Source organism: Bufo bufo, chromosome 1 (assembly GCF_905171765.1).
Source record: "Bufo bufo chromosome 1, aBufBuf1.1, whole genome shotgun sequence".
NCBI lineage: Eukaryota > Metazoa > Chordata > Amphibia > Anura > Bufonidae > Bufo > Bufo bufo.
In genome coordinates this window covers 152,739,874-152,767,704 of record NC_053389.1, presented here as the reverse complement: position 1 = coordinate 152,767,704, position 27,831 = coordinate 152,739,874, and the positions used below count along the sequence as shown (strand labels likewise).

Here is a 27,831-nt window from a genome sequence, read left to right as displayed (position 1 = left end):
ATCAAGCACTTCTGGCCAACCGGAAGAGGCCAGTATCGTACTAAAGAGATTTTCTAAAATACCTGGGTGACTAACCAGCACTTCAGACCCCTGCACCAAGGGTGGCAGATGTTTCACTGAGAGCGTGGTCTCAAACATCTGCCTCTGTATGAATAGGTTTATGTTTATTCGTAGTCATGTGATGAAAGACATAATAGCTTCGCCCACTTTGGTCTCCCCACAAGACTCCCATTAACATGCCAATTTGGCACTAATTGAACCATCATGGAGGGGAAGAACTAGTCTAATATCTATGGTCCGCTATAGGTGTATTGGAGAAATTGACCTTTACTATAGCTGTGGTGTGGCTTTTTTTTCATGGACAGCTTTTTATCATATTTCTTGTTTTCCAGCATGTCCCAGGTGGATGTGGACTCAGGGATTGAGAACATGGAGGTGGACGAGAGCGATCGCAGGGAGAAGAGAAGCCTTACTGATAAGGTAATTCAGACTCCAGAAACACTTTTGTGTATTGGATCTCTGGGACAGCAGAGGTTTTTTGTTCTGGTGGTTGAATTGTTATACACCTCTGTTTTATTGCAGGAATCCTCTTCAGGTTCTGAGGTGTCTGAAGAACAGTCACTGCAGCTGGTCTGCAAAATCTTCAGAGTATCTTGGAAAGACAGAGACAGAGATGTCGTTTTCCTGAGGTCTCTATCTGCTCAGTTCAGGCAAAACCCTAAAGAAGGTATTTTGCATGTTCTTTAGAATAAACCAGGACTGAAATTTATTGAAGAATCACTCTGTCTCTTTTTGGCCAATATTTTGATGTATAGGCCATTATTAATATATGATGTAGGGGCTCTTGTGTATGCCTTGTGTATACTGGTTTTAGTTTATATGGGTCATTTGCCATTTTTGTTCCTTTTCTCCGCTCTGATATGCTTCCCCTAATGCCGCCTAAATCTTCCATGATGCCTCTGGTTTGCTAAAGTCAGGGGGTGTCGGAGGATCCTTGCTGAGTCCTATCTAGAGGCAGCAGGTGACAGATCAGTGACATAGAACTTCTGTCCCCTGGGACGCAGCTTCAGCCTGTTATTACTCCCCATCAGGCAGAAGAGCAGTGTGAAGCTGCATGTGGTAGAAATACACAGGAGATCCTCCACAAAGATATAGCATAGACAGTAGTGTGAGTCAAGGGAGTGCCATAACTCTGCACCTAATCATTGTATGGACTCGCCACATCACTACACCCCGGATCTCTTGGATAAGGCAGAAATGGTACCAAGTGGAGGGAACAAGGAGGGCAGAGCTTGGTGGAGAGGGGAGGGGTTTGATAGATGATGATGGTAATCATGTAGTTCAGGAATACAGGGGAGGGGGTTCCAAACTAATTAAATCAAATGAGACTGCTGGAATATTACTGGTAGGTTAATATTTTCTGTTTTAAAAAAAAAATAAAAATTGCAGCATGCCTTGTCCCTCAGAAATGTAACTTTATTGGGATAAATACATGAAGTTGCCCCATTATTGATTATCTCCTGCTAAGTTATGGTTTATTCATTTTTGCTGCTTTTGTTTTCCTACAGTGTATTCCAATTTTAAAGACCTAATTGGGCAGATTTTAATGGAAGTCTTGATGATGTCCACACAGTCTAAAGACGACAACCCGTTTGCCAGCTTAACTGCAACATCACAGCCAATCGCAACAACGCGAGCCCCAGAGAAGACGTTATTGCTCAACTCTGGGTCAACACCAGGCACAAGCCCTATGTTCTGTAACTCTGGATCCTTAGGTGCCAGCCCCTTATCAAGGCAAGTGGAGCCAACCATTAGTAGATTTTTCTATTCAGCCTAATTGTTGGTAGCTAGTGAAGTGATCCAAATACTAAAGTTATCTGTGAGTTTAAATTCTACTCTGTTGGTACCTGCATTGTAACTTGCAACCACAGAAAATGAATGCTGATCAAAACCTGGGCCCTTATGGTATAATTCAAGGGGTTGTGGGCTAAAATAAAAAGTGTTATACTTAACCTTTTTCTCCAGCACCGTTTTCTGTGCTGGTCTAGTCCTCCTATCTCTGATGATGATGATGATGTATAGTCTTGTGTACACGCAGTTTTACCCATCGGGCCTCAATGCGCTTGTTAGCAAACTGCAGTGGTGATGTGCAGGTATGTGGCACGTGACCTCTGCAGCCAATCACTGTCTGCAGAGGTCTACCACTGAGGATTGTGATTGGCCTACCTCTGCACGTCACTGTGCACACCACAATTACTTTCGCATGCTCGTGTACGGCATTTCACCAGTGGTAGACCACTGAGGGCACTGATTGGCTGCAGCGGTCACGTGCCGTGTACCTGCTTGTCATCGCTGCAGTTTGTAAACAAGTGTCGTCAGGAGGACTATACCAGTCAAACAGGCATAATGCTGGAGAAACAGGTAAATGTATCATGAGTTTTAACACCGCATGTTAAAGCTATTGGTGTTTTTTTTTTTTTTTTTTTTTTTTTTTTTTCTAGTGCTTTGACACCAGAAAAAAATGTGGTTCACACAGTTTACAAAATAAGGTCAACCTAAAAAACACCATAAAATCCACATGCAGAATAGATGAAACTGTAAGCAGTTTCTATGGTGTTTTTTCAATGAAAGTGTATAATGAGTATACTTCAGTTTTCATCCGATCTCAATAATTTTTTTTGTATAGTGTTCAGTAGTTGTTGTTTTAGTTGCTCATTGTAGATGTCAGATCTGTTCGTACCATGCAGTAAATTTCACGTTTTCGGATGAATTTACCCAAGGTCTGAGAAGCAACCACCGTACATTTGTTAGAAATTAGTATTTCCCTTGAGGATGGATATTTTATCAGTCTTGTAAATGGTCGCTCTCTCTACTATATGCATGTTTGTTTACTTTTCCAGTTTTACTTTCTCCTGTCTAAATGTTGGTCTCATCTCGTATTTTTCTTTCTCTATCCAGTCTTTATGATGCTAGTCCCATTCATACTGTTGCTGTACATACCCCCCATTCTTCTTTGCCCCCTGTTATTAGTCCCCAGCCGTGCAGCACTGGGCAGTCTTTGCCTGTACCGTCAAGCCCATCACTAGGGCATGCATCCTCCCCACGTTATCGACCTTACACTGTCACCCATTCGGGACCCCTGCCCATTACTTCGAGTCCAAGGACTTCCAGCCTCTCCCCTGTTTTGCACCTGTCCAGCAGTCCTCGAGCGGTGCCCGCCAGCTCACCTAGATGGAGGTCTTTGCGATCTCCCAGAATGTCCCCAAGGCAAAACCGGATGCCTCCTAGGTATTTCCTCTGCAGGATGTGGGTGTGTGCATGACATTTGTGTGGTGTGGGTGTGTTCCCTTTACCTTACTGAAGCATGTAACTGGCCCATAGATAGGAGCTATGCATGCGTACTGATATTACTGTCCCGTTCAAATAAACTTTTGCACCTGTATGTTTTTTTTATGTGACACAGGGGTGATCTATAAACGCTAGTCTGTTAGGACCCACCGCCAAGAAGAAGGGGGATATTCTGTACTAGTTCACAGTAGTGCCTTACACTTCTATTCTGGACTAATTCTTCCCCCACTTTTTATTATAACAGGAAAGTAGATCATGTCCAAATGGGTTGTCTCACTTCAGCAAATGACATTTTTCCTGTAGATAAAGTTAATACAGGCCATTTACTAATGTAGTGTGATTGCCGATATTGCCTCCTTTGCTGGCTTGATTCATTTTATCATCACATTATACACTGCTCGTATCCAGGGGTTATGACCACCCTGCAATCCAGCAGCGGTGGCCGTGCTTGCACATTATAGGAAAAAGTTGCAGCCTGTGCGCACTCCCACGATCCCCACCACTAGCGAGGCCAGCACTTTTTCCTATAGTGTGCAAGCACGGCCACCGCTGCTGGATTACAGGGTTGTCATAACCATGGAAACAAGAAGCGTATAAAATGATGGAAAAATGAATCCAGCCAGCAAAAGAAGGCGATATGGACAATCACAATAAATTAGTAAGTGCCTTGTATTAACTTTCTCTACATGATAAATAGCATTTGATGAAGTCTCCAACGACAGGATAAGAATTGTTTCGTAGCGTATTCTAGCTGAATTCAACAGTCATTAGCCCACATTTACTAAGGGTCCATTCACACGTCCGTGTGTGTTTTGCGGATCCGCAAAACACTGACATCTGCGATGAATGGGTCCGCAATTCCGTTCCGCAAAATGCGGAATTAAATTGGGGACGTGTGAATGGACCCTAATACTGAAAGGCTGAGAAGGGAATGGAATCAGTTTGGAAGATTTGCTGGCCTTCTACTCTACCTGCTTTTCTTGTCACTTTTCACATTTGCAAGGTGATGAAGAACCTGCAGTTTGTTTGTTTTTTGGTCAAATTTGTTGCACTTAATTTGCAACCATTTTTTTTTTTGGCACAGTGGTTTTGCCAAAACTGGCTGCTTGTGGACACTTGGGTCTTGAAGGCACCTTTTGGCAAAATGTCCATGTCCAGGAGTCTATATTTTTAACATGCGGGCTTTTCCTGGGTGTTTTGAGACAGCTTTGTCATGTTGCTGCAGTCAGCTTGGACAATAGCAGGCAAACAAAGCCCGAGTGTGTGTAGATTTACATTCTGCTGTCATGTATTGTGCCGTGTTCGCGACCTCTCTACTTGCTGGGGTTTCCAGTTCGGCCCAATGAATGCTGCCTGCCCCGTGACGGAATTGTATTTACAGCAGATACTGCCATCATGAAACATCCAGTTCTGTACATATAAAGGGGTTTTCAGGGAGTTCAATATTGATGACCTATCCGCAATATAGGTCATCCGTATCTGATCAGTGGGGGTCCGACTCCCAGGACCCCAGCTGATCAGTTGTTTGAGGAGGCCACAGAGCTCTGGTGCATGCCACTCCCTCCTGACAGCTTACCAAACACAGCGCTGTCCATTGAATAGCGGCTGCGCTTGGTATCATAGCTCCGCTCCATTTACTTGAATGGGACTAAGCAGCTCATAGGCCATTTGACTGATGGATGTGACATCACTAGCCTAGGAAGACTCAGACAACATCTTTAGTGTATAGATACCGTCCCGACCTCTTCATTATATTCCTGCACTCTGTGGTTCTGTTATGCTGTACATGAAATAGAAAACACAAAGCTAATCTTAGTGGTATTTCCATTTTTATAAAATTGTGGCATGTCATTAGGATAGACCATTACTTCATGTTCGGCGTGGTCCGAACTCTGGGTCTCCCACAGACCATTAAATAAAAGCTCCACCGCACAACAGTGCTCTGGGTTACCTGCCGGGAACAAAGCTGTGCTACAGTTCTACTACCTAGCCAGGTGGCCAGGCACTTCACTCTTAGGGCTCATTCACATGGCCCGCAAACCCACACATACCGGATGTGGACCCATTCAAGCAATCCGGAAGGTCTGTGCGAAATAGAGGCACAGAAGCACTATGGAGTGCTTCCATGGGGTTTCTGTCCATTCCTTCCACACCGCAAGTTTGGACAGATCATGGACCACTTCAAGTTGAATGGGTCTGGATGCGTCGTGGCAACCGCACGGATAGTGCCTGTGCCTTGGGGACCGCAAATTGCGGCCCCCAATGGCCAGAACAGCCAAGCAACGGCTTAGTGAATGAGCCCTTAGTGTCAGTGGGGGGACCCAGTGGTTCAATGATATGCCATCAGTTTGTAGTATAGAAATATCCCTTTAAAGGGTGGTTACTCCTAAAGTAAAAATCATTTAAAGGGAACCTGTCACCTGGATTTTGGGTATAGAGCTGAGGACATGGGTTTCTAGATGGCCGCTAGCACATCCGCAATACCCAGTCCCCATAGCTCTGTGTGCTTTTATTGTGTAAAAAAACCGATTTGATACATATGCAAATTACCCTGAGATGAGTCCTGTACGTGAGATGAGTCAGAGACGGGACTCATCTCAGGTTAATTTGCATATGTATCAAATCGTTTTTTTTACGCAATGAAAGCACACAGAGCTATGGGGACTGGGTATTGCGGATGTGCTAGCGGCCATCTAGCAACCCATGTCCTCAGCTCTATACACAAAATCCAGGTGACAGGTTCCCTTTAAGTTTAAATGTAAATCTTTGGAAATCTGGCTAACAACCAATATGTCTGCCGTAGTAGCTCTTACAAGACTTGTCAGCCAGCTTTCCCAGGCTCCTGAATGGTGGTGATACAGCCTTCTCTCTAGTAATGTGTATAGAGGCAGCCAGATGTAACTTGCTGCTCCCTTATATTTTGTGCACCTTTCCTGCCCCCTGACTGACTCTGTTTTCATGTTGTGCCAGTGTTTATGACAACCCTTTGTCCCTCCTCTTCAATGAGGCTGAGAACAGTAGTGACGAGGAGAGCGATGAAGAGGATTTCTCTAGTGTGCATTTTGGGTCCAGGTACTGGCCGCGTGGCATGTCGACCTGCCCAAGCGCTCACTAACCCTCGCACGTACCAGTTGCACTGCAGTTTTTGCACATGAGTGGATTTAACTGTGCATGCTACTCGCAGGTGCCACGTTATTGCTGTTGGAAAAGTGTATGGACCAGCTGGTCTGGAAAGTATTGTTCATAGATGTGGGGCAGTTGTCAGTAAATATTAGTGAGTAACGGATCTCTTGAAATAATGGTGGATCCTGCTATGCATTGAAGACACAACTTTTGGGAAAACTAAGTGACTTGGTGCTAAGTAAACCATTTATCCAGTATGTACAAGTCCTGGTTAATTGAGAGGAAGACAAAAGCAATGGTAGATTTGCCATTCTGTGCTCCAGGATAGCGGAGGTATGATTCCTAGATATGCTTCAGTGGCTGACATCTGCATGATCGTAAGGGTAAGTTCAGATGTAGTAGTATAATTTCACTGCTGATCTTGGCAAAATGTTGCGTGTGTCAGTGGGCTTTTGAAAACCCCATCCACATCTACTGTACTGTAAATTGCCGCGGTTTTGGTATGCACTGCAAATCCGCCTCAGTTCCATCTTCCTGGCCAAGCTTTCTGTATATACGCTATACCGCATCACTGGAGCAAAGGGGATTTTAACGGGTGAGTATATTGTTTTAACACCTTCCTTGACTTCTTTTTATTTTTATTTTTTTTATACTCTGACTTCCCACTCTGACGTACTGTTAGTTAATGCTCTGGTAGAGAGCTGGTAGTTAATGCTCTTTGCCTTTTAATACTATGTCATAGCGATATCTCAGACAGAAGAGCTGGTCACTCACCATTGCTTGCGGGTGCCAGCTATATTGTACAGCTGGCAGCCAGCTCTCATTGCCAGTATCAAAGATAACCCTAATCCTAGCAGTTTAACTGCTCAGATGCCACGGGCCAGTAGTGACTGCAGGATGTAAGAAATCAGACCGAGGGTATTCCCTCGTCCTCCGATCAGCAGCTCCACAAGTGCAATTGCTGGTTGGTTGCTATGGCTGCCAGAAGCCTTCTGAAGGCTGCCAGTTCCTGGCCACTATTATATCCTGCCTGTCAGAATTGCTATGCACTGTAGTACAGGAGTATTAAATGATCGCAGGTTCAAATCACCTAAGGGCTGTTTCACACGAGCGAGTCCATTGCGGGAATCGCGCTCCGTGAGTGTGATCCTCTGCTCTGGACTTGCAGGAGCGCACGGCATTATCATGATTTAGAATGCTATGTGTCTCTGCTTGACCTTATTTCTACAGAATCATACTGACAGCTTTATGTCACTATGATTCTGTGGAAAAAAGGCCATGCAGACACACATAGCATTATAAATCATGATAAAGCCGTGCGCTCCTGCAAGTCCAGATCAGAGGATCACACTCACGGAGCGCGATTCCCGCAATGGACTCGCTCGTGTGAAACAGCCCTAAGGGACAAAGAAAATGTAAAAAAAAAACATAATTGATATCAGGGTCTACTCTACAACAACCAAATCTAGTAAAAGATCCCATTATTTAACCCACAAAGTGAGCAGAACTGTTTTTTTTTTATTGGTCACCTTGCCCCTCTCTCAAGAAAAAGAAATAAATAAAATGATTAAAAGGTTCCATGTATCCAAACATGGTAATATTAAAAGCTATAACTCACCCTACAAAAAATGAGCCTTCCCACAGCAGTGTTCACAGAAAAATAAAAAGATACAGGTGTCAGAAACCGAAGACATTAAGCAATTAAGCAAAAAAAAACTGCTCAGTGAATACTGCAACATTGGCGGAATTGAGGACATTTTTTCTGATCAGTTTTGCAGTACAATAGAGGTACCCCAAAATGGTGGAATAAAAAAAAAATACAGCTTGCCCTTATAAAACAAGCCTTAATTTGGCTATATTGATTTGGAAAAAAAATATATGGCTTTTGAAATGTGGAGATGAAAAATGAAGAAGAAAAAAATCAATAAAAAAATCACAGAGCCTAAAGGAAACCTGCTGACTGGTTTCAAAACTCAGTGTTGCTTACGGATTTTATTACAGATTTTAATGCAGTTTTTACAGTGCAAAGGGTGAAATCCACATTAAAAATCTACACCAACAATTGACATGTTTCACATGTCAAAATCCGCTCAGCAGTCAGAGTGTAAATGAGATTTGTCAGTTCTCTTGCCGGTGCTGTATTGCGATGCTTTTTTTTTCTGCACAAAAATCTGCCCAGAAAAAACACATGTAATCTACAACTTGTGCGGGTAGCCTTAAGGGGGTTGTCCCACCTTGCAATTTCCTTGGCGAGATTGGACTAAGCTCAAGCCCTAGGGAGGTACTGAAAGGTTTTCTGTCACTCGAATTTTCACTATTAATCTGGCTGACATTAGCGATGTGCTAATGTCAGCTGCACCTAACTATGCTATTCTTGTGATTATTCATGCCCCTGTTACTGCAGAATTCCTACTTTTTATAATATGCAAATTAGCCTCTAGGAGCAGGGGGGGGCCCTTGCTCCTAGAGGCTCCGTTCTCCTACCTCATTACACGCCGTCCAAGTCTTGATTGACAGGGCCTGGCAGTGTTCGCAACCTCCTGCCGCTCAGTGCGCTGGGGAAATCTCGCGCCGTTCAGTATTCGGTGCAGGCGTGGTGAGGAAGCTGGCAGCTGGCGAGCATCCTTCCCTCACCGCGCCTGCGCTGAATACTGAACGGCGCGAGATTTCCCTAGCGCACAGGGCCGGCAGGATGTGAATGCTGCCTGGCCCTGTCAATCAAGAGTAGAAGAGCGTTAAAAAAGGTGGGCGAACTGAGCCTCCTGCACCTACAGGCTAATTTTCATATTATAAAAGTAAGAATTCTGCAGTAACAGGGGCATGAATAATCACAAGAATAGCATAGTTAGGTGCAGCTGACATTAGCACATCGCTAATGTCAGCCAGTTTAATAGTGAAAATTCTAGTGACAGAAAACCCTTGAAGCAGCGTAGCAGCCATTCGCTACAATGGGAATTACAGCAACAGCGGTGTGCCAGCCCACTCGGCTGTTTCCATAGGGCTAGCACTTAGTACAATTCGTTGTCTGTATTTACTTTATACAATTTAACAAAAGCACAAAACTACTAATCTCCAACATGGAATTAAAAGGAGTTCTGTTTCAGTAGAAAACTGGACAGCGCTTGTAATCTGCCTGCAGTAAAGAATAGATTAATTACCAAGCAGATCCTCTGCCACCGATTCGGATCTCCCAGCAGGGCTCTGTTTACCCGGCTGCAGCAGTGTTGTCATGTCATCAACATGTGACCACTGTAAAGGCCTGTGATTGGCAGTAGCAGTCACATGTTGTCAACATGATGTTACTGCTACAGCCAGTGTGGGAACTGTCAGGTAACTAATGATCTATCCTTTATTGCAGTTGGATCCCGTGTGTTTGGTTTCCTCCTGAAACTGGACAACCCCTTTTAAGGGATAACATTTTGACTACCTGCAGCCTTCACTGTGTGCCTCTCATTGCATAAGAATGTATGCCGTTTCCTCTGAGCATCGCCATATATTGAATAATATAAGAATATTCAGAGAATTAATCTGCGTAGAATTTTGGACGGAAAATGTGAAATGATGTTTTAGTTAGAGGTTAGATCCAGATGGATGTTTGATACCATGCAACAGAAGTTGCAAATGGCAGAAATAGTTTCCGTTGCTTTTCACTACCACGGACCGTTTCATCCATCATGCAGCAAGTAGTACTTCACCAGGTGGGTTGTCCTTTTGCACTCCAGCTGCTGTGAAACTATGACTCCCAGCATGCACAATTACTTGGTCATTCTTGTAACTCTCATAGCAGTGAAAGGAGGATTCTGGGAGTTGTAGTTTCAGAACAGTTGGAGTGCTGGAGGCTGCTGATCTCTGTCCTCGATCATGACACTTCCCATCCCACGGCCTTGGTTATTTACAGAAAACTTGCAGCCTAGGATACAGTAGTTCATGAAACTGGTAGAGCTGTGTTCCTGTTACCTTTGGTACCCAAACTTTTACTCCTTGCTTTTGATTTGCCAGTATCCTTCCATTAGACTAGAAGGAGGTGACTAAACTGCTGTGTGTATTGTTAATACTAAACCCTAACAAACCTGGTGTGTTCTAGTTAAGGCCTTTTGGTGCTTGCTAACTTTCTTTTTTTGTCTTCCTGTGAATAGCTTATACTGTTAACTCTGCAAGTTTTAGACCTTGTGCACTAGATAATCCTGGGTTAATTGGGAGCTGCAGATTTTGGGTGCCTGAGATTAAACTGATATCGTGTCTCTGCTCTCTCCTGCAGTGGTACCAGTAGTACAGAGTCCTGTGGCGATCACTTCACAATAGAAACTTGCAAAGAAACAGAGATGCTCAACTACCTCATTGAGTGCTTTGATAGAGTGGGAATAGAGGAGAGGAAAGCACCAAAGGTAAACTTCCATAATAAGAAATGAGCCGAAACGCGATCAGCCAACCACTGGGTCGCAGCAATGTTTGTACTCATACTATTGTTGACATATACACTATCGAGTCCCATTATTATGACCACCAGCTAATATCCAGTGTAACCGCCGTGTGCAGCACGGACAGCAGCTAGACGGGTCTGGAAGTGACTCCATAAGGTCCTGGTAGGTATCACAGGTATCTGGAGCCATGATGATTGCAGTGCATCCCACAGCTGCTGGAGGGTGCGTGGGGGAGGATTCATAGAGCGAACACAACGATTGAGGTATTCCTACAGATGATCAGTTGGGTTCAAGCCTTTATAATTAGGTGGCCAGAGTAGTACTTGGAAGTCTTTGGTCATTCTCTTCCAACCAATTTCGGACATTTCTAGCCATGTAACATGTCGCATTGTCTTGCTGGAGGATCCCATCTGCCCCAGGTAAGACAATCAGCATGTATGGGTGTACGTGATCTGTAAGGATGGATTACTACATAGGGTTGGGTGATCTAAAAAATATTCCAACAGTAACGATATTAAAAAATTTATCGCGATAACGATCTATATCGCGATAAATGCCCATTTAGAAGAGAAAAAAAAAACACTTGGGGGCACAATGAGACATTATACTGTATGGGGACTACAAAGAGACATTATACTGTATAGGGACTACAAAGAGACATTATACTGTATGGGGACATTATACTCTATGGGGGCAACAAGATGACATGGCTGCCCCCATACAGTATAATGTCTCCTTATGGCTGCCCCCATACAGTATAATAAGGAGACATTATACTGTATGGGGGCAGCCACAAGGAGACGTTATACTGTATGGGGGCAGCCACAAGGAGACGTTATACTGTATGGGGGCAGCCACAAGGAGACGTTATACTACATGGGACGGCTGTGGCCAAGGTGATATTATACTGCATGCTGTCATGCTTCTAATTTGATGTACACTATTTTGGGGGCACCGAGACTGGCACTGTGATGCTTGTGCTCTGGCTGCTATGCAGGATATGACCAATAGCTGTGGATGGGCTTTATGTGAAAAATGCTCTCTAAAAAAGGGGAAAAAATAACAGACCTCACCTCACATAAAACCAAAGTGACTTGAGCAGCAGGTCGTGGAGCCTCCATTAAAGGGTTTCTATCACTTGGTATGACATAATTAGCTGTCAGACACTAGCGATCTGCTAGTGTCTGCTCTGGCCAACCATCCTACTATAATCACTTGTGGGGCAGCGGTTTTGCTAAAAAACTAACTTTTATAAATATGCTAATGAGCCTCTAGGTGCTATGTGGGCGTCATTAGCACCTAGAGGCTCCGTCTACCTTCATACACAGCCGCCGCCCAGCGCGTCCCTCCAGCCCGCCCATGTCCTCCTCCGTGTGACGCAGCGGACGAGTTCTCGCGCATGCGCCGTGCGCGGCTGTATTCGGCGCATTTGAGATCTCAGCTCGGAGCGGTCAGACATTCAATGCGCATGCGCGGCTGTATTCGGCGCATGCGCATTGAATGTCTGACCGCTCCGAGCTGAGATCTCAAATGCGCCGAATACAGCCGCGCACGGCGCATGCGCGAGAACTCGTCCGCTGCGTCACACGGAGGAGGACATGGGCGGGCTGGAGGGACGCGCTGGGCGGCGGCTGTGTATGAAGGTAGACGGAGCCTCTAGGTGCTAATGACGCCCACATAGCACCTAGAGGCTCATTAGCATATTTATAAAAGTTAGTTTTTTAGCAAAACCGCTGCCCCACAAGTGATTATAGTAGGATGGTTGGCCAGAGCAGACACTAGCAGATCGCTAGTGTCTGACAGCTAATTATGGCCTCTTTCACACTTGCGTTGTTGGGATCCGGCATGCACTTCCGTTGCCGGAGGTGCCTGCCGGATCCGTAACAACGCAAGTGTACTGAAAGCATTTGAAGACGGAACCGTCTTCCAGATGCTTTCAGTGTTACTATGGCACCCAGGACGCTATTAAAGTCCTGGTTGCCATAGTAGGAGCGGGGAGCGGGGGAGCGGTATACTTACAGTCCGTGCGGCTCCCCGGGCGCTCCAGAATGACGTCAGAGCGCCCCATGCGCATGGATGACGTGATCCATGTGATCACGTGATCCATGCGCATGGGGCGCCCTGACGTCACTCTGGAGCGCCCGGGGAGCCGCACGGACGGTAAGTATGCTGCTCCCCTGCTCCCCGCTACACTTACCATGGCTGTCAGGACTTTAGCGTCCCGGCAGCCATGGTAACCACTCTGAAAAAGCTAAATGTCGGCTCCGGCAATGCGCCGAAACGACGTTTAGCTTAAGGCCGGGTCCGGATCAATGCCTTTCAATGGGCATTGATCCCGGATCCGGCCTTGCGGCAAGTCTTCAGGATTTTTGGCCGGAGCAAAAAGCGCAGCATGCTGCGGTATTTTCTCCGGCCAAAAAACGTTCCGTACCGGAACTGAAGACATCCTGATGCATCCTGAACGGATTACTCTCCATTCAGAATGCATTAGGATAATCCTGATCAGTATTCTTCCGGCATAGAGTCCCGACGACGGAACTCTATGCCGGAAGACAATAACGCAGGTGTGAAAGAGCCCTAAGTCATACCAAGTGATAGAAACCCTTTAACATGCAGCTTGTTTGTAAAAGTATATATAAAGTCTAATGTAAAAATAAATAAATAAAAAAGCCGCACTTGCAGCCGCGTCCAGTCCTCCACGCGCTGGTAGTATTGCAGGAGGCAGAGGCCAGTGATCGCACAGCGCCTGTGCCCAGAGGAGCCGCCTGCACCAGCCATTATCCGACACCCTTATACGCAGCAGGAATTGGACCCTGAGCACCACAAACTCACCGTGACCTCCCTATACATAGCCAGCCTGCACCTGGGGGTCTCAGAACTAGGAGGATGCGTCCGCTACGGGAACTGACATGTTAGGCTACTTTCACACTTGCGTTCGGGGTTCCGCTTGTGAGTTCCGTTTGAAGGCTCTCAAAAGCGGCCCCAAACGGATCCGTACAGCTTCAATGCATTCTGAGTGGATGCGGATCCGCTCAGAATGCTTCAGTTTGGCTCCGTTCCGCCTCCATTCCGCTCAGGAGGCGGACACCGAACGCAGCTTGCAGCGTTTTGGTGTCCGCCTGGCGGGACGGATCCGTTTGACGTTGACACAATATGGTGCAATTTCAAACGGATCCGTCCCCCATTGACTTTCAATGCAAAGCCAGGACGGATCCGTCTGACTAACAATTAGACTTCGATTTTTTTCAGAAATATAATGCAGACGGATCCGTTCTGAACGGATACCATCGTTTGCATTATAGGTGCGGATCCGTCTGTGCAGATACCAGACGGATCTGCTCCGAACGCAAGTGTGAAAGTAGCCTAAGCAGGCGGCATGATGTGGATGTCTATTACGTCATTAAACACTGCGGTTATCAGGAAACTGTGATATCGCCGTTTCTTAATACCGCGGTATACTGTGGACACTGGTATATCGCTCAACCCTATACCCATATCGGTTGAGAGTGCCTTTCACATGGATGAGTGGGCCCAGAGAATGCCTTGAAAACATTCCCAGACCATAATGCTGCCACCACCAGTGTGTTTTCTTCAGGCAATGGTTGCAGGGTGTTTGTTCTCAGATGTTTCACGCCTGACATGTCACACCCGTCTGTTCAATGTAACTGTAACAGAGAGCATAACTCATCGGAGAAGGCAACCCTTTGACAGTCAGTGGAGGTCCAATTACAATACTGCTGTGAAAAGTGAAGCCTTTTCTGCTGATGAAACTTTGTTAGCAGAGGTGCAGAGGCCATCTGTCTGCTTCGGAGCCTCATACACAAGAGGGTTCGCTGAACTGTTTTAGACACAAGTCTGGTAGCCCCCAGTTCATTTTACAGTGAGCTGCTCCACTGTGGCATCGGTCCGCCCTCATGCACCTTCATAGCTGACATTCACCTCTCATCAGTGGCACGTGGTGCTCCACAGTATCCAAATTGCTTATTCACAATGGTACCATTTGTCTACTCACGATACACTTTCACCACAGCAGCACGAGAACTGGTCCCAAACTGCGCAGTTTCAGAAATACTGTCACCCTTGTCCCGAAAGCCAATAATTATCCCCAATAATCATCTGATAAATCTCCCCTTTTACCCATGACAGCAACAAGGGATATGTGTGCAGACCGCCTATAGCACACCTTATATACCCACCAAGCTAGGTCCCCGCACAGGACTTTCTTCATGATCTATGCGCCGACATCAAAAGTAGGAAGTAGTCATAATAATGTGACTCAACAGGGTCTATGTATATATATGTTAGGATATGTTAAGTCAGTTTTTTTTTTATTTAATTTTTTTATTCTATAGTTGTGCAGTCAGCCAGATGTGAGCCAGCTCCTGAGCAACGTTCGGTCGCAGTGTATTTGCCATGCTGCTTTGGTGTTACAGGGAGCTCTCACCCAGCCAAGGTAGGCACCAACCAATAAAATATATATTACTTGATTGCAATTATAATGTATACGACATTGCCTTTTGTTACTAAGAGATTGATCAAGAGTTTAGGCTTTCCACTTAGCATATCAATTATCTATCAAATATATACGATCCTAAATAGAAATGACCCCACTTGGTTTGTCCAATGCCCATTTTATGTCTTTGAGCACCTTAACCTCTTCAGGACACATGACGTACCAGTACTCCATGTTGTCCCGGTACTTAAGGACACATGACGTACCGGTACGTCATGTGTATTTCCGATCACCGCCGGCGGGCGGTAATCGGAACAAGGTGCCTGGTCAAGTCATTGAGCAGGCACCTTGGCTCAATGCCCAGGGGGGTCCTGTGACCCAAGAAATAAAGGAATATTCTCCAGCATCCGTCAGTATTGGTCGTCTTTATTGTAGATCGGTATAACAGTACATGCTTCAATCTTCACCACCCTCCACCACAGGTTAACATGTTTCAAACTCGGAAGTTCTTAGTCTTAACCTGACCTGTGACCCATCCCCCCCCTTTTCCCCGTGTCAGCGATCGTCGCAAACCGCAGGTCAATTCAGACCTGCGGTTTGCGGCTTTTTATGTTGCGGCGGGCGGCATCGGGTCCCCATGGGGCTGTAGGGGGGGACCCGATGGCATGGAAGGCAGCGCGATGCCTAAGGAAGGCATCGCGCTGCCTTCCAGTGACGAGCCTGTGAGATCCAGCCCCCTGGATCTCACAGGCCAAAAGCTGTATGAGTAATACTCACTGTATTACTCATACAGCCAATGCATTCCAATACAGAAGTATTGGAATGCATTGTAAAGGATTAGACCCCCAAAAGTTGAAGTCCCAAAGTGGGACAAAAAATAAAGTTGAAAAAATAAAGTTTCCCCCCCCAAAAAATTTTGTTTCAAGTAAAAATAAACAAAAACGTCATTTTCCCCAAATAAAGTAAAAAAAAAAATAGGGAAAAAATAATAAAAAAAAGTTGACTTATTCGGTATCGCCGCATCCGTATCGACCGGCGCTATAAACATATCACATGACCTAACCCCTCAGATGAACACCTTAAAAAAATAAAAACTGTGCTAAATAAACAATTTTTTTTGGTCACCCTACATCACAAAAAGTACAACAGCAAGCGATCAAAAAGGCGTATGCCCACCAAAATAGTACTAATCTAACAGTCACCTCATCCCGCAAAAAAATTAGCCCCTACCTGAGACAATCTCCCAAAAAATAAAAAAACTATGGCTAAGAATATGGAAACACTAAAACATGATTTTTTTTTTTGGTTTCAAAAATGAAATCATTGTGTAAAACTTACATAAATAAAAAAAAGTATACATATTAGGTATCGCCGCGTCCATATCAACCGGCTCTAAAAATATTACATACCGTAAAAAAATAAAAATAAAAACGGTGTAAAAAAAAAAGCAATTTTTTGGTCACCTTACATCACAAAAAGTGTAATAGCAAGCGATCAAAAAGTCACACGCACCCCAAAATAGTACCAATCTAACCGTCATCTCATCCCGCAAAAATCATACCCTACCCAAGATAATCGCCCAAAAACTGAAAAAAATTTGGCTCTGACTATAGAAACACTAAAACATGATTTTTATTTTTTTTTCAAAAATGAAATCATTGTGTAAAACTTACATAAATAAAAAAAAAAGTATACATATTAGGTATCGCCGTGTCCGTGACAACCTGGTCTATAAAAATACCACATGATCTAACCTGCAGATGAATGTTGTAAATAACAAGAAATAAAAACGGTGCTAAAACAGCTATTTCTTGTCACAAAAAGTGTAACATAGAGCAACCAAAAATCATATGTACCCTAAAATAGTACCAACAAAACTGCCACCCTATCCCGTAGTTTCTAAAATGGGGTCACTTTTTTGGAGTTTCTACTCCAGGGGGGCTTCAAATGGGACATGGTGTCAAAAAACCAGTCCAGCAAAATCTGCCTTCCAAAAACCGTATGGCATTCCTTTCCTTCTGTGCCCTGCTGTGTGCCCGTACAGCGGTTTACAACCACATATGGGGTGTTTCTGTAAACTACAGAATCAGAGCCATAAATATTGAGTTTTGTTTGGCTGTTAACTCTTGCTTTGTAACTGGAAAAAAAATTATTAAAATGGAAAATCTGCCAAAAAAGTGAAATTTTTAAATTGTATCTCTATTTTCCATTAATTCTTGTGGAACACCTAAAGGGTTAACAAAGTTTGTAAAATCAGTTTTGAATACCTTGAGGGGTGTAGTTTGTAAAATGGGGTCATTTTTGGGTGGTTTCTGTAAGCCTCACAAAGTGATTTCAGACCTGAACTGGTCCTTGAAAAGTGGGTTTTTGAAAATTTATGAAAAAGTTCAAGATTTGCTTCTAAACTTCTAAGCATTGTAACCTCCCCCAAAAATTGAATGTCATTCCCAAAATGATCCAAACATGAAGTAGACATATGGGGAATGTAAAGTAATAACTCATTTTGTAGGTATTAATATGTATTATAGAAATAGAGAAATTGAAATTTGCAAATTTTTCAATTTTTTTTTGTTGCAAATTTGACCAGCCATCGTTGCCTTCCAAGAGCTATAACTTTTTTTATTGTTCCATCTATATCTGTAGAGGGCTTGTTTTTTGCGCAGGGGACCAGCTGTTCTGGTTAGCCAGACCCCTGCTGTATGCACCAGCATCGGTGAAAACACCAACGCCGGTGCAATAACCCCTTCTATGCCGCGTTCAGCTCTATCCGCGACATAGAAGGGGTTTGCTGCAGGTGAGGGAGCCCATCGGGCAGCCCTTGCACGGCATTGGGACCTGCCTTCTATGGGTGCCTAGGAGATCCAGCCTCAGTCTCCTCGGCAACCTGTTAGTGTATTACTCTGTGTAACACACTAACAGCCAATGCATTACAATACAGATGTATTGTAATGCCTTGCTAGAGGGGATCAGACTCCCAAAAGTTAGTCAGAAATAAAGTAAAAAAAAAAAAAAAAAAAAAATTAGTTTCAAGTAAAAAAAGAAAAACCGCCCCTTTTCCCCTCATTTTATAATAAAAAATTTTAAAAAGAAAAAACACACATATTGAGTATTGCCGCGTCTATAACGGCCGGCTCTATACTCCGTACGATAAACACTGTAACAAATAAAAACTGTAAAAAAAAAGAAGCCATTTTTGTCACCTTACATCACAAAAGTTGCAACACCAAGCGATCAAAAAGGCATATGCCCCCCAAAATAGTACCAATCAAACAGTCACTTCCAGGCGCAAAAAAGGAGACCCTACCTAAGACATTCGGTCAAAAAATAAAAAAAGCTATGGCTCTCAGACTATGGAGACACTAAAACACCTTCTTTTTTTTTTTTTTTTTTTTTTTTTTTTTAAATGCTATTATTGTGTAAAACTTAAATAACAAAAAGTATACATATTGGGTATTGCCACGTCCGTAACGATCTGCTCTATAAAAATGTCACATGACCTAACCCCTGAGGTGAACGCTGGGAAAATAAATAGATAAAAATTGTCCCAAAATTACCAATTCTTTGGTCACCTTGCCCCATAAAGTGTAATAATGAATGATCAAAAAATCATATGTACCCAAAAATGGTACCAATAAAAAGTCAACTCTTCCTGCAAAATACGAGCGATCGGCAGAAAAAAATAAGGCGTTCAGAAAATGGAGACACAAAAACATAATTTTTTATTTTATTTTTTTAAGGTTTTATTATGTAAAACAGAAACAAAGAAAGTAGACCTATTTGATATTGTTGCGTCCGAAACAACCTGCTCTATAAAAATAGCACATGTTCTACCGTCAGATGAATGTTTTAAAAAATAAAAACTGTGCCAAAACAGTAATTTCTCGCCCATATTCCTTGGGGGACACAGGAAACCATGGGTATAGCTCTGCTCCCTAGGAGGCGTGACACTAAGTGAAAGCTGTAAGCCCCTCCTCCATCAGCTATACCCTTCAGCCTGGAGAAGAGACTGCCAGTTTTTGCTTAGTGTCCAAGGAGGCAAGACACCCCCTGCTTATGCAGGGTTGCTTTCCTATGATTTTTTATTTTTGCGTTATTTGTTGTTTTTAATTCGGTTTTTTTCTACCTACAGGGACAACAGAGGCGCATTAGACCCCTCTGTTTCTCCCGGGGTTGAGTTGCGCCAGTGCCGGTAATTCCGCACTGCCGCCTCCCCCACAGAAGACAAGGTGGACCAGGGCAGCCTCGCTCCCCTGCGTCCCGCCAGCTCAGGGTCGCCCGCACGCCAAGTCCCTCCCCCGGCTTCCTGCCACTGCGGTGCCAGGAGCTGAAGGGGCGACCCCGCTGGATGGATTGAGGGCGAAGACAGCGTATGGTGAGACAGGCTGCTCCAGCCTCCCCTTCCTCCCTCCCACCGCTGCTACAGGCCTCCTGGGCTCCCATGGCCACTGTTACTACATGGCCACTGCTACATCGTGCGCCCACCCCTCCCCCCCCCCCGGGCATATATCGGGACCGTTACCGGGCAGGGGAGTTTATCTGGGCAAGTCCTTGGCAGGGACGCTGCCTTCAGGGGACGGCTGCAGGAAAAAAGCAAGCCGTCTGCCACATCCAGGCGCGGAGGGGGCCGCTTTCTTGGCGTGAACGGCGCCATTTCAGGCCGGCACTTCATCATCCTTGGGGGTTAAAATCATTTTGCCGCGCGCGCGCGGCTCTGCTTCAGAGCGGCAGAGAGGGGGCGGAGCTTCCTACATGCGCTCCGCTACTTCCGGGTTCATCGCACAGTGCTGCGTGGAATCCTCTCTGCAGTGCGATCCGAAGCCGGTGCTGCTGCCTCTCCTCCACAGCCTGCTCAGTCTGTTCCCCTTACCGCTGCCGCTTGCATCATCCGGGTCTGGTAGGACTTTTAACCCCCTCCGTGCCACAGTACTGTCGCTTGGGTGTTATCCCCGTTCCTTTCCTTGGGGTCTCCCACTTTAAGTGCAACATCTTTGTTCCACCATGTCAGACCCTTCTACAGCCGCCAAGCCTTGGTACCATGCCTGTACTGCTTGTAGGGAACCCTTTCCCCGGGGGCAGTCTGATCCGCACTGTACTGCATGCCGAGCTCCACCGCAGCCTCAGTCGCCCGCTGTGTCGCTCCCTGCTGCCTCTGACCCGCCTGACTGGGCTAGATCCCTGTCCCAGGCCGTGGAAAGCCTCACTCATGTCGTGGGCCGCCTAATAGACAGGCCACCTACCCCGCAGGACGCCTCTCTGATTGTCGCGCCCTCCGGGTCCACTGCTTCTGCCGCTGCAGCGGGTTCACTCTCTTTTAGTGACCCCTCCCGAGCTAGGCACTCTCAGAAGCGTATTAGAGTAGAGCGAGCCTCCTCCTCGGATGCCTCCCTCTCCCCGCCACGCGTGCGCACCCAGACGAGCCTCTCCTCTCCAAAGGATTCACTCTCTGAAGGTGAATTGGCGGTTTCAGATTTGGAAATGGACTCGGCCCTGCCGTCCAAGCTAGCCTCAGCGATGGGTCAACTCATCTCTGATATTCGTGACACCTTTAAGGTGCAGGATGATCCCCCTAGCTCGGACGCAGCTAGCGTCTCATTTATCAGACCCAGGCAGGTCTCAAAAGTCTTTCCAATCCACTCTGATTTCTCCTCTGTGGTGTCTAAGGCTTGGGCTCGCCCGGACGCCCGTTTTGTCAACCCCAAGAAGCTGGACATTTGTTATCCTTTTCCAGCCGATGTCGTGGCCACATGGTCTTCCCCACCCAAGGTGGACCCCCCTGTGGCCCGGCTGTCAAAGAACACGGCCATCCCTGTTCCCGACGGGTCCTCTCTTCAGTCAGCGGAGGACCGTCGCATGGAGACCCTTTCTAAGGGCATTTTTGCTGCCTCCGGTTCTGCTCTCAGACCGGTTTTTGCCTCTGCTTGGGCAGGGAAAGCAATCTCTGCTTGGGGTGCGCAGCTGGAACAGGAGTTGGACTCGGACGTCCCCATCCAGGACCTGCGTTCCTTGGCCCAGCTTATTGTTCGGGCCGGGAATTTTGTTTGTGAGGCCTCCCTTGATGCGGGAGCCCTTATTGCACGCTCCTCCGCCCTGGCAGTTTCCGTCAGGAGGGAGCTCTGGCTGAAGGTTTGGAAAGCGGACGCTGCCTCCAAACGTTCCTTGGCGGGGCTACCGTTTGCGGGTTCCCGCCTTTTCGGGGTCCGCCTAGACGAACTTATTTCGGAGGCCACGGGTGGTAAAAGCACCCATCTTCCTCAACCCCAAGCCAGGGGCGCCCCCCGCGGACGCCCTGGTGCGTCTCGTTTTCGGGCCTCCCGCAGGGCCTCTGGGGCTCCCACCACAGCTGCCGCTTCGGCTCCTCCCCAGGACAAGCATAGGAAGCCGTTTTTTCGGGCGCAGCCCTCCTGGCGCAAGCCGCAGGCTGCCCGCACACCCGCAGCAAAGCAATCCTCTGCCTGAAGGCGCGCCCCCACCCACCCGGGTGGGGGGCCGGCTCCTCCTTTTCAGGGACGTCTGGTTGGCTCACGTCTCCGACGCCTGGGCCCTCGAAATTGTGTGCTCCGGATACAAAATCGAATTTGCATCCTTCCCTCCAGATCGGTTCTTTCGCTCCCGCCCGCCACGGGACCCGAAACGCGCGGTTGCGTTCTCCGCGGCCGTTCAAGCCTTACTGGACAGGGGGGTGATTACCCCCGTTCCTCTAGAGGAAAGGTTCCAAGGGTTCTACTCGAACCTCTTTGTAGTTCCCAAGAAGGGAGGTTCCGTGCGGCCCATTTTGGACCTCAAAAAGCTCAACCGTTTTCTCCTCCTTCGACGGTTTCGGATGGAGTCCCTCCGTTCCGCGGTGGCTTCCCTGGAGCAGGGAGATTTCATGTCTTCCATCGATATACAGGATGCCTACCTCCAGGTTCCGGTAGCCCGGTGTCACCATCGCTTCCTCCGATTCGCCGTGGGGGACCTCCACTTCCAGTTTGTCGCCCTTCCCTTTGGGCTGGCAACAGCCCCCCGGGTGTTCACCAAGGTCCTGGCCCCGGTTTTGGCCTTACTCCGTTCCAGGGGTGTTTTTCTGCTACCGTACTTGGACGATATCCTCATCAAGGCTCCGTCCCTTTCTCAAGCGGTTGCCAGCGTGGATCTCACTCTAGAGACTCTGACGAGGTTCGGTTGGGTCATCAACTTCCCCAAGTCCTCCCTTCCCCCCTCCAGACAACTGGTCTTCCTGGGAATGCTTTTAGACACGGGAGCGGCGGAAGTACGTCTTCCCTCGGAAAAACGTCTGATCCTCCGTGGGGCGGTTCGGGGTCTCCTTCTCCACCGTCGACCGTCCTTCCGCTTCTGCATGCGGGTCTTGGGGCAGATGGTTGCCTGCTTCGAGGCGATCCCGTTTGCGCAGTTTCACTCCCGCCCTCTCCAACGGGCGATCCTCTCCTCCTGGGACAAATCGCCGCAGTCTCTGGATCATCCCTTCCATCTATCGCCTCCAGTGAGGTCATCTCTCCGCTGGTGGTTACAGTCCCCTCTTCTGGGCAGGTCTTTTCTGCCACTCAACTGGTTGGTGGTTACAACCGATGCCAGTCTCTTGGGCTGGGGAGGCGTGTTTCCTCCCCGATCCGTCCAGGGCATTTGGTCTCCATTGGAGTCCAAACTCTCGATCAATGTCCTGGAGCTGAGAGCGGCCCTTTTGTCTCTACGACACTGGACTCATCTGTTGAAGGGTCATCCAGTTCGTGTACAATCGGACAACGCCACGGCTGTGGCGTACATAAACCACCAGGGGGGCACTCGCAGCGCTGCTGCAATGAGGGAGGTCTCCAGCATTCTCCGTTGGGCGGAAGCCCACGTCCCGGCCCTATCGGCAATTTTTATTCCAGGGGTGGACAATTGGGCGGCGGACTTCCTCAGTCGCACCACTGTCGACCCCGGCGAGTGGTCTCTTCACCCGGAGGTATTCGAGGCCATTTGCCTTCGTTGGGGCATACCGGACGTGGACCTCATGGCCTCCAAGTTCAATCACAAGGTCCCCGCCTATCTGTCCAGGGCCAGGGATCCGGAAGCTTGCGGAGCCGACGCCCTCGTTCTTCCTTGGCGAGGCTTCGCGCGTCCATACATATTCCCTCCCATCCCACTCCTGCCTAAGGTCCTTCGGAAGATCGCGGCGGAAGGCGTCTCGGTGATTCTGGTCGCTCCGGACTGGCCCCGCCGGTCTTGGTATGCCGACCTCATGCTGCTCCTGGCAGACGCGCCCTGGCCGCTGCCCGCCAGGGAAGATCTTCTCTCTCAGGGACCGATCTTCCACCCGCGTTTAAGGTCCCTACGTTTGACGGCGTGGTTGTTGAGACCACCGTCCTGACACGTAGGGGTTTTTCGGCGGACGTCGTCCGCACCATGATCCGTGCCCGCAAGCCGTCCTCTTCTAGGATCTATTATAGGACCTGGAGGACCTATTTGGGGTTCTGTGCCGATCTGGGGATTCCTCCGCTCCGCTTTTCTCTCCCCACCGTTTTGTCCTTCCTGCAGAGCGGACTTGCCCAAGGTCTGGGTCTTAGTTCTTTGAAGGGTCAGGTGTCTGCGCTGTCCATTTTGTTTCAGCGCCCACTGGCCCCCCTTGGTCCTGTCAAGACCTTCCTTCAGGGCGTGGCTCACGCGGTTCCCCCGTACCGGCCTCCGGTACCGCCCTGGGACCTGAACCTGGTTCTCTCAGCGCTCCAGGCTTCTCCTTTCGAGCCTCTGCGGACGGTTTCCTTGCGATTTCTGTCCTGCAAGGTTTTTTTCCTTGTAGCCGTCACCTCTCTTCGGAGGGTGTCCGAATTGGCTGCACTCTCCTGTCTGGAACCTTTCCTAGTGTTCCACCAGGACAAGGTAGTTCTTCGTCCGGTCCCTTCCTTCCTTCCTAAGGTGGTCTCCGCCTTTCATCTGAACGAGGACATCGTTCTCCCCTCTTTGTGTCCTTCCCCTTCCCACCCTAGGGAGAGGGAGCTTCATCGCCTGGACGTTGTCAGGGCGCTCAAGGTTTACCTGGAGGTAACCAGCTCTTTCAGGCGTACTGACTCGCTCTTTGTGGTTCCGGAGGGGTCGCGCAGAGGGTTGGCGGCATCCAAAGTTGCTATCGCCTGTTTTGTCAAGATGGCTGTTACTGAGGCTTATCTCGCCAAGGGCAAGGTTCCGCCCCTCGGTGTTACCGCTCATTCCACTAGAGCGGTCGGGGCTTCCTGGGCTCAGAGAAATCGGGCTTCTACGGAGCAGATTTGCAAGGCGGCCACTTGGTCCTCCTTGCACACCTTCACCAAGTTCTACAGGGTGCATACTCATGCGTCGGCTGACGCTGCTTTAGGCCGTCTGGTGTTGCAGGCGGCAGTTGATTGATGCCTCTGGTGTTGGTCTAGTTTGTTCTGGTCCCTCCCTTCTGGGACTGCTCTGGAACGTCCCATGGTTTCCTGTGTCCCCCAAGGAATATGGGCGAGAAAAGGAGACTTTTGTATTACTTACCAGTAAAGTCTCTTTCTCGCTCTTCCTTGGGGGACACAGCACCCGCCCTTCATTTGGGTTTACAGTTGTGGTTCCGGCTTGGTTGCCCCCGTTGGGGCTTGACGGTTCTTTTTTCCGGTTGGTGGTTATCTTTCACTACTTGGACACGCAACTGGCAGTCTCTTCTCCAGGCTGAAGGGTATAGCTGATGGAGGAGGGGCTTACAGCTTTCACTTAGTGTCACGCCTCCTAGGGAGCAGAGCTATACCCATGGTTTCCTGTGTCCCCCAAGGAAGAGCGAGAAAGAGACTTTACTGGTAAGTAATACAAAAGTCTCCTTTTTTTGTTTACCTTGCCTCACAAAAAACGTAATATAGAGCAATTAAAAATCATATGTACCTCAAAATAGTACCAATAAAACTGGCACCTTTATCCCCTAGTTTCCAAAATGCGCTCACTTTTTGGGAGTTTCTACTGCAAGGGTGCATCAGAGGGGCGTAAAATGGGATATGGCATCTAAAAACCAGTCCAGCAAAATTTGCCTTCCAAAATCCATATGGCGCTCCTTTTCTTCTGCACCCTGCCGTCTGCCCTTACATCAGTTTACAACCACATGTGGGGTGTTTCTGTAAATCGCAGAATCGGGGTAATAAATATTGAGTTTTGTTTGGCTGTTAACCCTCGATGTGTTTAAATTTTTTTATTAAAATGGAAAATCTGGGGGCGTGGCCAGCAGCCAAGATGGTTAGACGTAGCTGAGCAGTGCTCTGTGGTCGGCACACCACTGCGGAATAAATCCTGATCACCACCTCAAGGCTCCAGATGGCGACCAAAATGGTCGCCAATGCGACTTAGAATTCACAAATGGCGACAAGACTTTTTAGTCTTGTCGCCATTTGCTACTAGACCCGCTGCCGCAGCTCTGCTCAATACAGCGGCGGGCACAGGAGCTGATAGTTCTCTGCCCCGCTGCCGATGTTCTTCTCAGCAGCGCAGTGGAGGAGTCTCTCCCTCCCCCTGTGCTGCTGCCGCCGCCAATAAGAAGAGAGACAGGCGGAGGGGAGTGGCTGTGGCCACTGCGCCGCCAATGAAGATAACTGAGCTGTTAATACAAATACAGGAGGCGGGTGCCGGAATCAAATAGCCGGCACCCGACCTCTATGACAGGGAGCGGTACCTGAAGAGTTAACTGCCGCTGATCGCAGCTCCCTGTCACAAAGGTTGGGTGCCGCTATTTGATTCCGGCACCCGCCTCCTGTATTTGTATTAACAGCTCAGTTATCTTCATTGGTGGCACAGTGTGCCCCCCCAGTATAATAAACATTGGTGGCGCAGTGGGCAGTGCCAATGAGGGTTAAAAAATAAAAAAATAATTAACTCACCTCCTCCAATTGATCGCGTAGCTGCGCCACCAATGTTTATTATACTGGGGGGGGGGGGCGCACTGTGCCACCAATGTTTATTATACTGGGGTGTTGGGGGGGGCACACTGCGCCACCAATGTTTATTATACTGGGGGGGGGGCGCACTGCGCCACTATTTATTATACTGGGGTGTATATAATGTTTATTATATTGACCTTCTACTTAGTATTCTGTATTAAAGAATGCTATTATTTTCCCTTATAACCATGTTATAAGGGAAAATAATACTGTGAATAGACTTTCATCTTAGCAACGATGCGTGAAAATCGCACCGCATCCGCACTTACTTGTGGATGCTTGCGATTTTCACGCAGCCCCATTAACTTCTATGGGGCCTGCGTTGCGTGAAAAATGCACAATATAGAGCATGCTGCGATTTTCACGCAACACACAAGTGATGCATGAAAATCACCGCTCATGTGCACAGCCCCATAGAAGTGAATGGGTCCGGATTCAGTTCGGGTGCATTCCGGTATTTTGAATGCCAGATCCGGCACTAATACATTCCTATGGGGAAAAATGCTGGATCCGGCATTCAGGCAAATCTTCAGTTTTTTTTCGCCGGAGATAAAACCGTAGCATGCTGCGGTTTTATCTTTTGCCTGATCAGTCAAAATGACTGAACTGAAGACATCCTGATGCATCCTGAACAGATTGCTCTCCATTCTGAATGCATTAGGATAAAACTGATCAGTTCTTTTCCGGTATAGAGCCCCTAGGACGGAACTCTATGCCGGAAAAGAAAAACGCAAGTGTGGAAGTACCCTAAAATATTAAGTTTAAATCCCCCCTTTCCCAATTTGACATATAAAATATATAAACAATAAATAAATAAACCTAATTACATAGCGCTGCGTCCGAAAAGTCCAAACTATTAAATTATTAAAAAATATCTCCTATGCGGTGAGCATTCGCCATTTTTTAGTCACCCCAAAAAATAGGATAGGACTGTTCTATTATGGGCCGAACGTTTCATAAAATGCAAAATGAACGCGGGTTTTTTCTGGTGTTTTTTTATTTTTTTTGCGCTGTATTTATGGTGACGAAAGCGAATCAAAATTTTGGTATCGAAACAACCCTACGCCGATCTGATCGGCGTATCGTTGTCACGATACCAAAATTTAGATTCGCTTTCGATTTGGCGACTAAAAATTTGATTTGGCTCCTAAATTTTTCAGTTCAGGAGCCAATGGCTACTAGGTATTTTTTTTAGTCTGGAGCACTGCACCTGCATCTATCAAGGCAGAGGACCCCCTGAAAGTGCCCTGACACTAGCTGACAGAGAGTGAGCCACAGCAGAGACCGCCCGACTCACCCTGCAGAAATGTGGTGGGATCGGCGCGAACGCCAGCCGCATGTGCGCTGGGATAGATCCCCAGCAAGAAACATGCTCGCCACTGTGTCGCCTTGATTGAGGTAAAAGGAATAGGGAGAAGAGCCGAAGCTGGCAGAGAGAGGAAGGGGCGGGGCGAACAGGGCGCAGGAGATATAGTGCACCCGCCGACTTTCCAGCCAGTCGGCCATATTGCCAACCACTGACCAGCACATGGGAGGAGGAGGGAGCTCCCGAACAGCACAGCACCCAGGCGCAGAGGAGACT

At 47.4% G+C, this 27,831-nt stretch overlaps 1 protein-coding gene across 2 annotated transcripts in view; it reads left to right on the top strand.

The window, feature by feature from the left end:
• The window catches only part of UBE4B (ubiquitination factor E4B), a 92,326-nt gene that overhangs the window by 21,280 nt on the left and 43,215 nt on the right, over nt 1–27,831 (top strand). Inside the window, exons 4-8 of one of the 2 annotated variants that reach the window (XM_040430783.1) lie at nt 393–480; nt 583–727; nt 1,569–1,794; nt 10,730–10,856; nt 15,245–15,345. In XM_040430783.1, the coding sequence (XP_040286717.1) occupies nt 393–480; nt 583–727; nt 1,569–1,794; nt 10,730–10,856; nt 15,245–15,345 (687 nt within the window). Of the gene's footprint in view, nt 1–392; nt 481–582; nt 728–1,568; nt 1,795–2,719; nt 3,289–6,318; nt 6,421–10,729; nt 10,857–15,244; nt 15,346–27,831 lie in introns of those variants that run through there. The other variant, XM_040430792.1, reaches the window with a different exon arrangement.